This window comes from Mesoplodon mirus (genome assembly GCF_964341445.2).
Source record: "Mesoplodon mirus genome assembly, chromosome: 6".
Taxonomy (NCBI): Eukaryota; Metazoa; Chordata; class Mammalia; order Artiodactyla; family Ziphiidae; genus Mesoplodon; species Mesoplodon mirus.
In genome coordinates this window covers 62,029,951-62,042,203 of record NC_138982.1, presented here as the reverse complement: position 1 = coordinate 62,042,203, position 12,253 = coordinate 62,029,951, and the positions used below count along the sequence as shown (strand labels likewise).

At 37.4% G+C, this 12,253-nt stretch overlaps 1 protein-coding gene across 1 annotated transcript in view; it reads right to left on the bottom strand.

Moving 5' to 3' along the window:
• The window catches only part of WDR49 (WD repeat domain 49), a gene marked incomplete at both ends in the record, with an annotated part of 137,014 nt that overhangs the window by 42,393 nt on the left and 82,368 nt on the right, over positions 1-12,253 (bottom strand). The window contains 2 exon segments of the mRNA XM_082624325.1: positions 7,613-7,728; positions 10,890-11,054. Coding sequence (XP_082480451.1) covers positions 7,613-7,728; positions 10,890-11,054 — 281 coding nt within the window.

Here is a 12,253-nt window from a genome sequence, read left to right as displayed (position 1 = left end):
GCAGGATCTTCGTTGAGGCGTGGGGATCTTTCGTTGTGGCACGCCGGCTCTTCACTGTGGTGCGCGGACTTCTCTCTAGCTGTGGTGTGTGGGTTTTCTCTAGTTGTGGCGCACAGGCTCCAGGGTGCATGGGCTCTGTAGTAGTGGCATGCGGGTTCCAGAGCTTGTGGGCTCTGTAGTTTGTGGCATGGCAGGCTCTCTAGTTGAGGTGCATGAGCTCAGTAATTGTGGCGTGTGGGCTTAGTTGCCCCGCAGCATGTGGGATCTTAGTTCCCTGATCAGGGATAACCCGCGTCCCCTGCATTGTAAGACGGATGCTTTACCACTGCACCACCAGGGAAGTCCCCTAGCTGCTTTGTTTTTATTCATGATGGGTTCTTCCATTCCTCCATGGATTTCCTTTCACACACAGACCCACATCTACCTGTCTACACACCCATTTGTTAAGTCTATCTTGTTCTGTAGTCTTCCTTAATGACTAGTGCTGAAAGAAATATTTCCCTCTTCTGACCTCTTACATCATTTGCAGTTTACTTATAACATTTAATTAATATTATATAGTCTCTGCTCCTCTGCTAGACTGTAAGCTCTCAGAAACCAGGGATCGTGTCTTATTCTACAGCTCCTCAGTGGCAATCATAGTGACCTACACATATTAAGTATTCAATAAATATTTGTCAAGTGAATGAAGGAAAAATTCTCTGCTCAGATGTTACTTCCTTGGGTAAGCCTTCCCTGACCACCCAAGCTAAAGACTCTTCCTTGAGTTTCTCGTTCTTCATCTACATCATTTTTCTTTATTACATTATCATTATGTGATATTGGGGTCCTATTTGTCTGTTTCTTTTCTGTCTCTCCTACCATAAATAGGCTCTAGGAGAGCAAAGACTTTGTTTCTTCCCCTCAGCATCAGTAGTGCCTAGAATAGTACCTAGAAAATAATAGGCATTTCATAAAAACTTGCTGAATCAATATATGAATTATTTTATTTTTAAATCAATAATTTAATATTAATGTTACCTTAATATTAATATAAGACTTAGCAAGAAAAGATAATATAAATAAGGTAATTTGCAGTTCTGAAATTGTCATTAATCTCATAATAGCTTTATATGCATATATTTTTAATTTTCTCTCTACCTATTGGTAAGTTTGGTTAAATAGGTTATCTTTTGGGAATGGAGAATGTGAGGGTGGGAGTGAGAGAGAAGCGATCAGTCCATATCTCTTCTATTATCTCTCAGCCAAAATACAATGTCAGATGTCTTCTTTGCCAAGCTATCCATATTAACTAGGTATATTTAGGGAGTACCACCCAAAGGCACAAAATCCTTTTCATAAGATGGTATAAAAAGCCCTTCTGATATTTGACCTTGTGTGTCAAAATGGTGAGAAACTAATTAGCTGCCACCTTTCCCTTGAAACCTAACCTGAAACTTTCATTTGAAATGACAGTTATCCTTAAAATACCTTCAGAATCCACCCTGTATTTCTTACTTTGTACATTTCCAAGATAACTATTTTTTTTTGTTTGTACTTTTGCCAAAAGTAAAATTGAAGTGCAGAATGAGCCAATTTTTAGGCCATTTTAGGAGTCTGAGAGATTTGTTCTTTCTGACATTGAAGGAGTTTACTAGTTCCATTCCACACCTCACATTTGAAATCCTGGGAGTACTGCTACTGAGTCATTGTGTCTTCTTCTGATGCCGACCTTATCTCTAATTCAGAATTTAGATATGATGACCAACTCTGTGAAAGCAAAATTAGTTTACCTGTCCAGGGCAAAATTTTTTTTAATGTTTTAAAAAACAATTTCTTTTAGGATGAATGAGATAGGAAAATAACTTTTACCAAAACTTATCATGTAGAAATTGTCATGGTGAGAACAAAAGAACACAGTCAACTATTTGTTCCCTCAGAGATTAATTGTTCATGTTTTGTTAGTCCAATTATCATAAGAATGTATCCGTGTTCAATCCATTGCTTTTTAGGCCAAAAGGATTATCTCAGAGAGAGAAAGTGAGGTCAAAATAAATCAGTTCATTTTTATTCTTTTTCCTAAAATTTGCGGAGTCCAATCTTGGATACTGAAACTGTCACAAAATTAGTTTTGAGGGTTATTTGTGAATTTCAAACATACTCACCCCCTCCTAGCTTCCAACAATATTATTCAGAATAAGTCACAACTTTGGAAGTTTTCATTCTGATTCTTATCCTAATAATAGAAACTGACTGAGTCATATATAAGATTATGTATAGTTCCTTAGCAAGGCAATTATTAAGAATTTAATATCTTGTGATAGATAAGTTTTATTGTTGAGGAACTTCAAATCCCTAATCTCATTTCCCTGAAAAATACTTTTAGAAATAAAATTATATCAACAGCTATTTACTGACCATTTGCTTTTTAAAGGACGCTACTATCAATCATATTTTCAGAATTATTTGAAATTATATGAAAGATTCTCTTTTTATTTGTATAAGTCTAGATATTTTACAGAGATAAAACCTTCATAAAGAGAGGTTTTTCCTTTAACTAAAAGAAGAGAAATAAAGTGGGGAAAACAAAGAGCTTGAGTTTATTTCTACAGAGTGTTGCAAATACAGAATCATGGAATTTTAGGGCATAAAATTAAGATAAAAATAAGATCAAATGTTAAACTATTATGATTATTTGATTTCACCAGAACTATACATATTAGATGACTACTTTTAACAAATGCAAAGGTAATTGATCATCTATTCACTTAGTTTTACCAACATAAATACGGCTAGGTATTTAACCAGGTTTTTCCCGTTGCGGAGCACAGGCTCCGGATGCGCAGGCTCAGCGGCCATGGCTCACGGGCCCAGCCGCTCCGCGGCATATGGGATCCTCCCAGACCGGGGCACGAACCCGTATCCCCTGCATCGGCAGGCGGACTCTCAACCACTGCGCCACCAGGGAGGCCCTAACCAGGTATTTTTTAACTGACCCTATGTCAATTCACAACTTTGTCTCTAAGCATATTTTGCTTAAGGTGATAAGAAACATATTTCTAGAAGTTCTGAATTTGGGGCTTTTTTTCTGATGGAAATATTCTCTAGATATGAAAGGTCATATTTCTAAATAACCAGCACGGGCTCTCTGATTCAGGCTTTGCTTAGGCCCATTTCACAGTGACATTTTCCATATCTTGCCTTATATGCATCGACTCCCCTACTAGAATGTGATGCCCTTGAAGGAAGGAATCCTGCTTCTTCACTTTCAGTCCATCATTGTTCCTAACTCCATGTTTTTCATCTAGGTGCAGTTTAAAGATATTTGTGGAAAGGAAAGGGGAAAAATCATGGTAAGCTAAAAGTCTAAGGTATTGTTAAGTTGATAAATGTGTGGGTTTTTATGTGTTTCTTCAAGTGCACAAAACTGATTCATTAGCGTTGACATGACCAACCTACTCATTCATATTATTTATTTAAAATAATATAATTGATCTCCCAAGATTTAATGACTCCATCTGTAACTCTGGAATGGTGGGAAGAGCATAGAAGAGCATAGAATTCTAACTCGGCTGCCTGCTAGCCTTGGCCAGGCTACCCAACCTCTTCAAGCCTTGCCTCCCCCTTTGTGAAAGTGAGTTGGTAATACTTAGCTTTCTGGCTTACTGTAATGAGAGAATAGATTTGAATAGCTACTCTGCTTTCCTCTAATTCGGAGTATAATTACTGGGTAATAAATCTCTCTAATCCTCAGATTCCCTGTGTATTCAATAAACGTTAATTAAGCCATTCAACAAATATCATTGAGCATCTAATAAGCCCCAGAAAAAAAAATATATATAGCATATATATATATATATATATATATATATATATGCTTATTAAATGCTCAGTATATATATTCCTAGATTAAATAAAGTACAGGAAACTAAATAACACAAAGACAAAAGGGGGCATATTTCCACCCTGGGAGTAAAGAGAAATGTTCTGGTGGAGAAGATATATGAATGAGACTTGAAATAGGAATAAACATTAGCCACATGAAAAATATTTGGAGAGCGTTCTAGACAAGGGGAGAGAATAAAGGCATGGGGTTGAGAAACAGTACGGCTTGTATGGAAACAGTCTGACAGCAGGTTGTTATTTGAGTTTAGAATGTACACAAGAATGGGTGAGTATGAAGCTCAGAAAAGTCCAGGCCAGAGGGCGTTTCGTGGGTTTTTTTGTAGACACTTTAAAAAGCTTTAAACAAGGAAGTGACGTAGACAGATCACATTGTAGAAAGAAATCACTGTAGAAATCATTAAAACGAGCAAATCTATTTAAGAGGTAAAAGGGAAGCATTACTAGAGGAAAGGACAAATAAGAAGGCTGTGACATTCGTGTATGTAGAAATGATGCTCTGAATTATACAATTTAGTAGTAATAGGAACAGATTTGAAAAAATATTTAGAATATAAAATAGATAAGGCTTAGAGACTACTTGGTCGTGAAGTTGAGTGAGAAGGGAAAACCAAGGTGGATGAACAGGGTGTCTAGCAATTAACTGAAGCTCCGAATCTAAGAGAAGAAGCAGATTTGGGGAAAGGGAATGAATAATACATTCAGTTTAGAATATGTAGAATTTGGGATTGCAGTCAGACGCATCCAGGAAGCAAACGGATAAGTGAGCTTAGAGAGAGAAGAGCTGAAGATAGAGATTTGAGATATCTATAAAATATTGCCTACCTTCCGAGAAGAAGCTAAGGATTAGGTTAGATAGTGTATGTAAAGTGCGTAATGCTACAAAGCACTATGAATAAAATAAATTGGATGGCATATTTATGTACCTAACTCAATAAATGTAATTCCTATTCCATCTTGGGCAGAATTATCAGACCAATTTCTTTATTTAAATAGAGCCTAAAGTTAAAGTTACAGTATAACTTAACAGCCTCCTCTGGGTTTTAAAGAAAGCTTAATAAGCTGATGGTCAATCTTCCAGTTATTTCTTCTCAAATCACTAAACTATTATGGAGTTGGCTTAATGGACCATCCTCCCCAAGCCAGAACCAAAAAAACGACCTGTTCTCATGCCTCTTTTGCTAAATGCCTCTTGGTTAAAAAAAGACCCTGCAAAGATCCTGCAAAATCCATCCTAATGTAAGACCTTCTACTTAGGAAATATCATTTTTAAACTCATCAACATGAAAGTAAAAAAATATAATTGAGAATGCACTCATTCAACTTTCAATTCCAACCACAGGGATCCAAGTCCTGACAACCTTGTGGAAGATGGAAAAGATGGAGGAAAATGAGAGAAGTGGTAAGTTTTCCTCCACTCATTTCAATCCTCCCAAAAATTCCTCCCAAGATTATAGAAAGTGACCACCCACCATGTTGGGGAAGCTAGTAAAGTAGTCCTGTTCAGGCTTCAGAGGTGGCACTAGGCCTCTCTCTGACGGGACAATGACGCTAAAGCTGGCTGCATGCCAAACTGCTGAGCTACACTCAGGCCAGCAGGGGTGGCACAAGCACACATTGTAAACCATTAGATAAGACAGAGAGTAAGTCATGGGACTTCTTGCACCTTGAGGGTCTGGCCAGCCCCCGGGGATCAAGAACATTCTCAGACTTAAGAGTTAAGACCAAGGCATTTATGACAACAACCAGAGCTGCAAACTTGCACGTAGGCTGATCGTTATCAGCCTGTGGCCTGGTGCTAAAAGCTGGGTTCCTTTGAGCGGCAAACTGAAGTCTCAGCAATGGGGTGGACGCACCGCCTGGGACTTTCCCAAATGGGACTCCAGATTGCTGTTCAAGGGACTTCCCAGTGCTGCTTGGATCTGGATGTAGCTGCTTCCCCAATTCGGTGATGTATAAACCTGTCTTTACCATTCTTTCTTAGTTACACTATTCTTTTCTTAATTAGTATACTGTGATCTTTGTTAATTCAATAAACGCTCTCTAAATTCGTTTGAGTGTAGAGTGGTTATTTTGCCAGCGAATCCTACTAACCTTGAAACCGAAAGTAAGGCTTTCAGCAAAACACACCAATACAGATCAAATCATTGGGTGTTCTTTTAAACCACTTTTGAATGACTCTATATCTTTAATCTTTAAAAATCTCCCCGTGGGCTTCCCTGGTGGCGCAGTGGTTGAGAGTCCGCCTGCCAATGCAGGGGACACGGGTTCGTGCCCCGGTCCGGGAAGATCCCACATGCCGTGGAGCGGCTGGGCCTGTGAGCCATGGCCGCTGAGCCTGCGCGTCCGGAGCCTGTGCTCCACAACGGGAGAGGCCACAACAGTGAGAGGCCTGCGTACCGCAAAAAAAAAAAAAAAAAAAATTTCCCCCTGTAACCAATTAAAAAACCTCACATTTGATGCTATTTCTATCCACGGATGTATAAAAAATATAACTAAGAAAATGGTGTGTCTCCATAGTTTTGACTAACGATTAATTTTTAAAGTTCTTTTTTGTTACGTTCAAAATTTAAAGTGGCTCAGCTGTATATTACACATCTACCCTGCCATGATATTAGAGAACTTCACTTATTCATTGCCATAGCCTAATTATAGAGATCATTAGGCTGTAGTCTGCTGGAGTGGTTATGAGTCATTGATGGATCATGACTGCTACCAGGGATGTGAAGAAGCTGTGTCTTTCAAAGGTGGGGATGATTAAATTAGTTCTTAATAGCACGTAGAATATACATGCTATTAAGAACTATAATTAATGAACTATACTTTCTTTACTTATAGTCAAACTACCCCTGAAAACTAAGCTGTGTGTGTATGTCACTATATTTTCTAGTCTGTGTTTACATTTACATTAGGCAAAAGCCTTCCCTATGACTGATAAAAATCCCCAAATAAACACTGCTGGTTTTCTAGGTATAAAATCTGATTTAGTCCTACTTCAAACCATTAAGATCATATTTCTATAGTGAATAATCTTGGGCAAATTACCTATTAGAGCAATATTTTGTGAACTGTTGAATTTATGGACAATATATTTTCAAAACACATCACACTTTAATTTTCCTAGTGCTTATACAATGCCATAGAAAAGGCCATTTATGATCCCTTAGTTCTCTCAGGAAAAGAGGAAAGAAAAGTAATTTTCCTTATAATGAATGGAAAAATCGCTCCTTGAGAACAGTAAGTGGGCTGTGAAAGGCCCTTCTCTGCACTGATATGAAGGAGGTGCTAACATAGATTTCAGCAGGCTGTTCCCCTCTTGTGCTGTCATTTAAACTAAGTAACAAGAGAAGAAGGAATTAGTTCCTTTTACAGTTGAAGGGATGCAATTTATACATTAAGAATTTACTGACTATAAAATTTGGGAAACTTTTGGATTTAATCCCCAGGAAGTGGTATTATGTTTCTATCTGGAATGGTTAAAGAAGAACATTTCCAAAGCCAGGAGAAAGCAATGTAACACTTCTCAAAGCCACTCAAACTATGTGATCATAAAATATTTTATTCACAAGCATTCAGTCAATTCCAAATAGAGTTTCACTCACCTAGGTCACCAGCGAGTTAAAGACGCAGAATCAGTCAGTATTTCTATGTTCTATTTTCCTTTAGATTTTGATTTAAATAAAACTTTCTCCTTTTACCTTCCTACAGTTTTGCATGAAGCACATCTTACCTGTCCCAGCCTGTAATCAGGATTGTCTTCTTAAGAACCAGGATGTGTGAAATATCCACAGCTCCCTCTTGCCCAACATTTAGTGTGTGGTGACAATAGCCATTGAGGTCCCAGACCTTCAAGAGAAATATTAAAATCAGCTTTGAGACAAGAAAAGAAAATGTCTTCGATGAGTACATTAACAGAGTGTAATAGGATTATTTTACATGTTTTTGTTTACATCCTGGACTAGGGTTGATTCACTTGAGATACATAATAAATCAAGAAAATCCTCTCACTGTTTGAATTTAGCTATTATATTTATTACTCATTTTGTAACCTTATCAGTCTATTCTAATATTGTTGATTCAAAGGCTATAAATAAGTGTATATTTTTTAGGGGGAGACAATACAAAATCATGAAAAGCCACATTTTGGAGTCTGTCAAGATCCTGGTTCTTTCTCAAAGTGTCTTTCTACATTTTAGTTTCCTCATTTATGACACAGGACCTTTACTCTTCAGGCATGCTTGGAATTTTAAACATCTAATACAGAGCCTGAAACACAGTCATCCTGTCCTAGGTTTCCTATCTTCTGCCAGTAAAACCTCCCGTTGACAGTGCGTGCCAGTCCCAAGCCCAAAGAAGCACAAGCAATTCCAGTTTACCTCTTCAGGCAGTGGGTGAGGATGTAGACCTGATGGGTGTACTTTAAGAGAGAAAGTCATTAGGTCACCAGCAGTTAAAACTAAGCCCTGCTATGAAACATTATTGGTTCATCATCAAAGAGGAAGTTGGCACCTTCTATCAAGATTAAAACACATATACACTTTGCCTCAAAAATTCAACTTCTAGAAAATCATCACACAGAGACACTCATATGTATGAAATGACACAGGTTGAAGGATATTCTGGATGCTTTGTTTACAAAAGCTAAAGATTTAAATCAACTTAATTGGTCACTAACAAGAGACTGAACATCAGAATATGGAATATCTACAGTAGCATATAATGTAACTATTAAGAAGAATGAATCACCTCCAAGTGTCCAAGCTTTGCCCAGAGTCGACCAGCTATAGAAACTTAAAGCAAGTTGCTTTATCTCCTTGGGCTTCAGTTTCCTCCTCTGGTATAATAATAGTACCAACCACGTAGAGGTGTGTGTGTGTAAAGTGCTTAGCACAGTGCCTGGTTCATAGTAACCATGTGACAAAATTTAACTAACATCATTATTGTTGTTGTTTGCATTCATATGAATCAATGTCCAATACAGGGAAATGCAAAATGCAGAACAGCATGGACAGTGGACTGCCACTGAGAAAAAAATGGTGCTCATAGTCTAGAAAGATGTACAAGAAACCAGTACCACTGGTAGCCACAAGGGAGGAGCTGGGAACAGGGGTGAGAAAGAGACTTTCTTTGCACTGTATATCCCTTTTATGTTTAAAATTTTATTGTGTGCATACATTATTCAAAACAGTTAATTTAAAAACAGACACTTCAAAACTGTTATAAATAGGGCAATACTTTTAAATCTTTGATTGCATAGGTACTGGGTTTTAGATTCTAAATTATAAATGAGATTGGAAAATATCATTCATTCTTGTTTCTTCATAGAATATGGCCAGCGCAGCTCAACCTTGATTTATGCATCCTACATACCTACACTGAAATTGCCAAAGTTCAGAATTCTGTTGTGCTATTGTGATAAAGATAAATGTACCTTCAAAAGCTGTGACTGTAATACTAAATTCACATTAACTTCTAATACGTCAAGGTTCGAGCTGAGACATTGAGGGGTATACATGCTCTTCACCCACATCACTTTGTTCTCCTCTAAATATGGCTCTTACCGAGTCCACCTAAAATAATACCCACAAAAAAGTATTGTAAAGACCTGTCTCCAGATCCCATCAAGCTGTGACCCTTAGCTGGGACCATTTTTGCAACCATCTACAAGTCTGCCCTACCCTAGACTCTATGACCATTTATTCCTAAGATAGGAATAAAAATAATCTAATCCATTCCCTTCATTTTTCACTTCAGCCTTGTATCCAAGGACTGGTAAGTGGGATTCTCACTTGTTCCTTTTGCCTAAGCCACTGTCTAATACTCCAGTTCCAGTTATTCTTGTTTTATTCTACCTTGACTACTAGGACTGGGATTATCCCATTACCTTCCCACACTTTACCAGTTCTCCCATGAACTAGATTACTTTACTTAAACACATTCTCCCAGTCCATACCTCACACCATTACCCTTCCCAGAGGCCACGTTCTGCTGATTTCTAGAGATTCTCACTGCAACATGCTTCACACTGACCGTTGCAGCCTGGAATCTCCCAGAGTACTTGCCCCCAACTTCCATAATGTTCTACCTACATATCCAGGTAGCTTTCCACTACCCTCCCATGCAGCCTACCTGAATGCATCTTACAACCTAACACAGAAGGTACCTCTAATTAACAGCCTTCTGACCCCAGTTATGACAGAAATTTGAGAACCATTCAAGGCTTATTCAAGAAACTGCTTTCTGTTGCCTCAGAGTGTCACAAGTCATCTCCCATCCAACACTGTCATCTCTCTTGAAGCTGAGAACAGAGAAGATTCACTGGTAAGCATGATTTCAGATTGTAAGTATCTAGTTTTGCCTGAAATTTCAATCACCTTTGCAAAGTAAAATACCACTTTCCTCCCAGAAGAAATTAATAATAGTTACAAAATTTAAAAACTGAGAGGATAAAATAGTGTTCGTTTAGGATGGATAATACATAAGATTATGATTGTTCTTCCTACTTTCCTTCTTTACTGTCTTACTTACCTTCACATAAAAATGCAGATTACAAAATGGGTTAATTTCTAAATATTCATTTTCCAAAAAATTTGCATCTATGCAATTTTTGAAGTTTACTTACTTGCCCTGAGTTCTCATTTTATATACCAAAAAAAAAAAAAAAAAAGAAAAATGAAAACTACAGACATTAGCTGAAGCACATGAAAATTATTCAGGCTTCTTATTCCCCAGAGTGGTCCTCTATGGCTTTCTGAAATAAGTAAGTCAAGTTGTGTTTTGATTCTAAATAATTTATTCAGAAAAATCATTTATTCATTTTTCCTCAGAGGTTTATTTTCCTAACAGTTTTGTTATTAGATGGTTTGGGTTATTTCGTTCTTCTTATCTTCTCATCTCTCTTCTTGAAAGGCCAAAAATACCAACACAAATATAGCCAAAGCTGTGTCTCCTCACACAATATTTTAGCCCCCTCATATCTGGATAGAAAAACGTCACTGTGTTCGCACCTTTACAGTCCAATCTGTGTTGCCAGTCAAAAGCCGTGTCTCATTTGCATCGAGGGCCATTGTACTGATTTCTGCGTTGTCATGGCAACCAGTAAACTGTGTGATTTTCTGCCCAGTGTCTATCATCCAGAAGGAAACAGTCGACCCCGCATCAGAACTGATTACCTACAAGAAAATAACACTGTAGAGAAATTAAATATAGTTCCAGAATCCACCATTTTTATTTAAATAAAATATCCAGCCTGTGCATTTCCACTAGTGAGATCCCCCAACAGTGACAATTTCCCAATGTATTTGCTTTCTTTTTGTTAAGCTGACAACATTTCAATTTCTAGGCCAGAACTGAGGTAATGAAGTCATGATTCTCTTTATCAGAGAAGATAGGAATCTTCTTTCCTTACCCACTGTTCAGCTTAGTGTCTAGAGGCCATCCTGAAATCGAATCCTACTGAAATAAACTTATATAGCTTTCACATTTAGATGAGAAACTTGATTTTATCAGTCACGATGTTCTGACACTATTTACTATATGAAAAGAAACTTTTTATTATATATTAGCTTCCATTTAGCATTCAGAAAATAAAGCACTACCAGCCATTACGGGGAGGAGTTCATTTCAGCAAGTTGCTAGAGTTACTGCTTCTAATGCCGTTAGTTCCTTTCTTCTTTTTTTCCTCAAGGTACTGTGTATATGTTTACAACTAACACAAGTTTTGATGGGTCACTAAAAACAAAGAACACAGGAAGGTTAAATATAAATCTGCATATACACTCCAAGAGGAAGGCAATCAAACAAATGCAAGAAGGGATAGGATTATATATAATAGTTCCATAGTAAGAAATTTAATAGTGTCAAGTAGAATGCTAATTTCAGCTCTAGGTATTTAGGCATCCTTTAAGAGATTTATAGGTTAAAACTACCTTGCCCATATGACTTTCGGACCCAAAGGAATGAAAGAAAAAACAAAAAAACACTAAACATAAAAATGTGTAGACAGAAAGTTGCCTGAAGCAATATCTAGATTTTAAGAAAATTTAAAGTGCATCTTTATCCACTTAGGTATTGATTACCAATGTATAAATATAAATGTATTAAGAATATGTTAAAATGTCACATTTTCATAATTAAATGGGTTAAAGTTTATCAAATGTATGTTCGGAAGGCCTGGATAACTGGCTGTCATACATGTATTCACTCATTCATTCACTTATTCATTCACTCTACAGGCATTCACTGAACGTCCACTGGGTGCCAGCTCCATGGGGACAGTGGGGCTTCACTGATGCATCCCTGCTCTCAAGGGGTCTATAGTCTAGGCTTGTACACTAGAATCACTTTAAAAATCACAGTTGTGTACCAGACC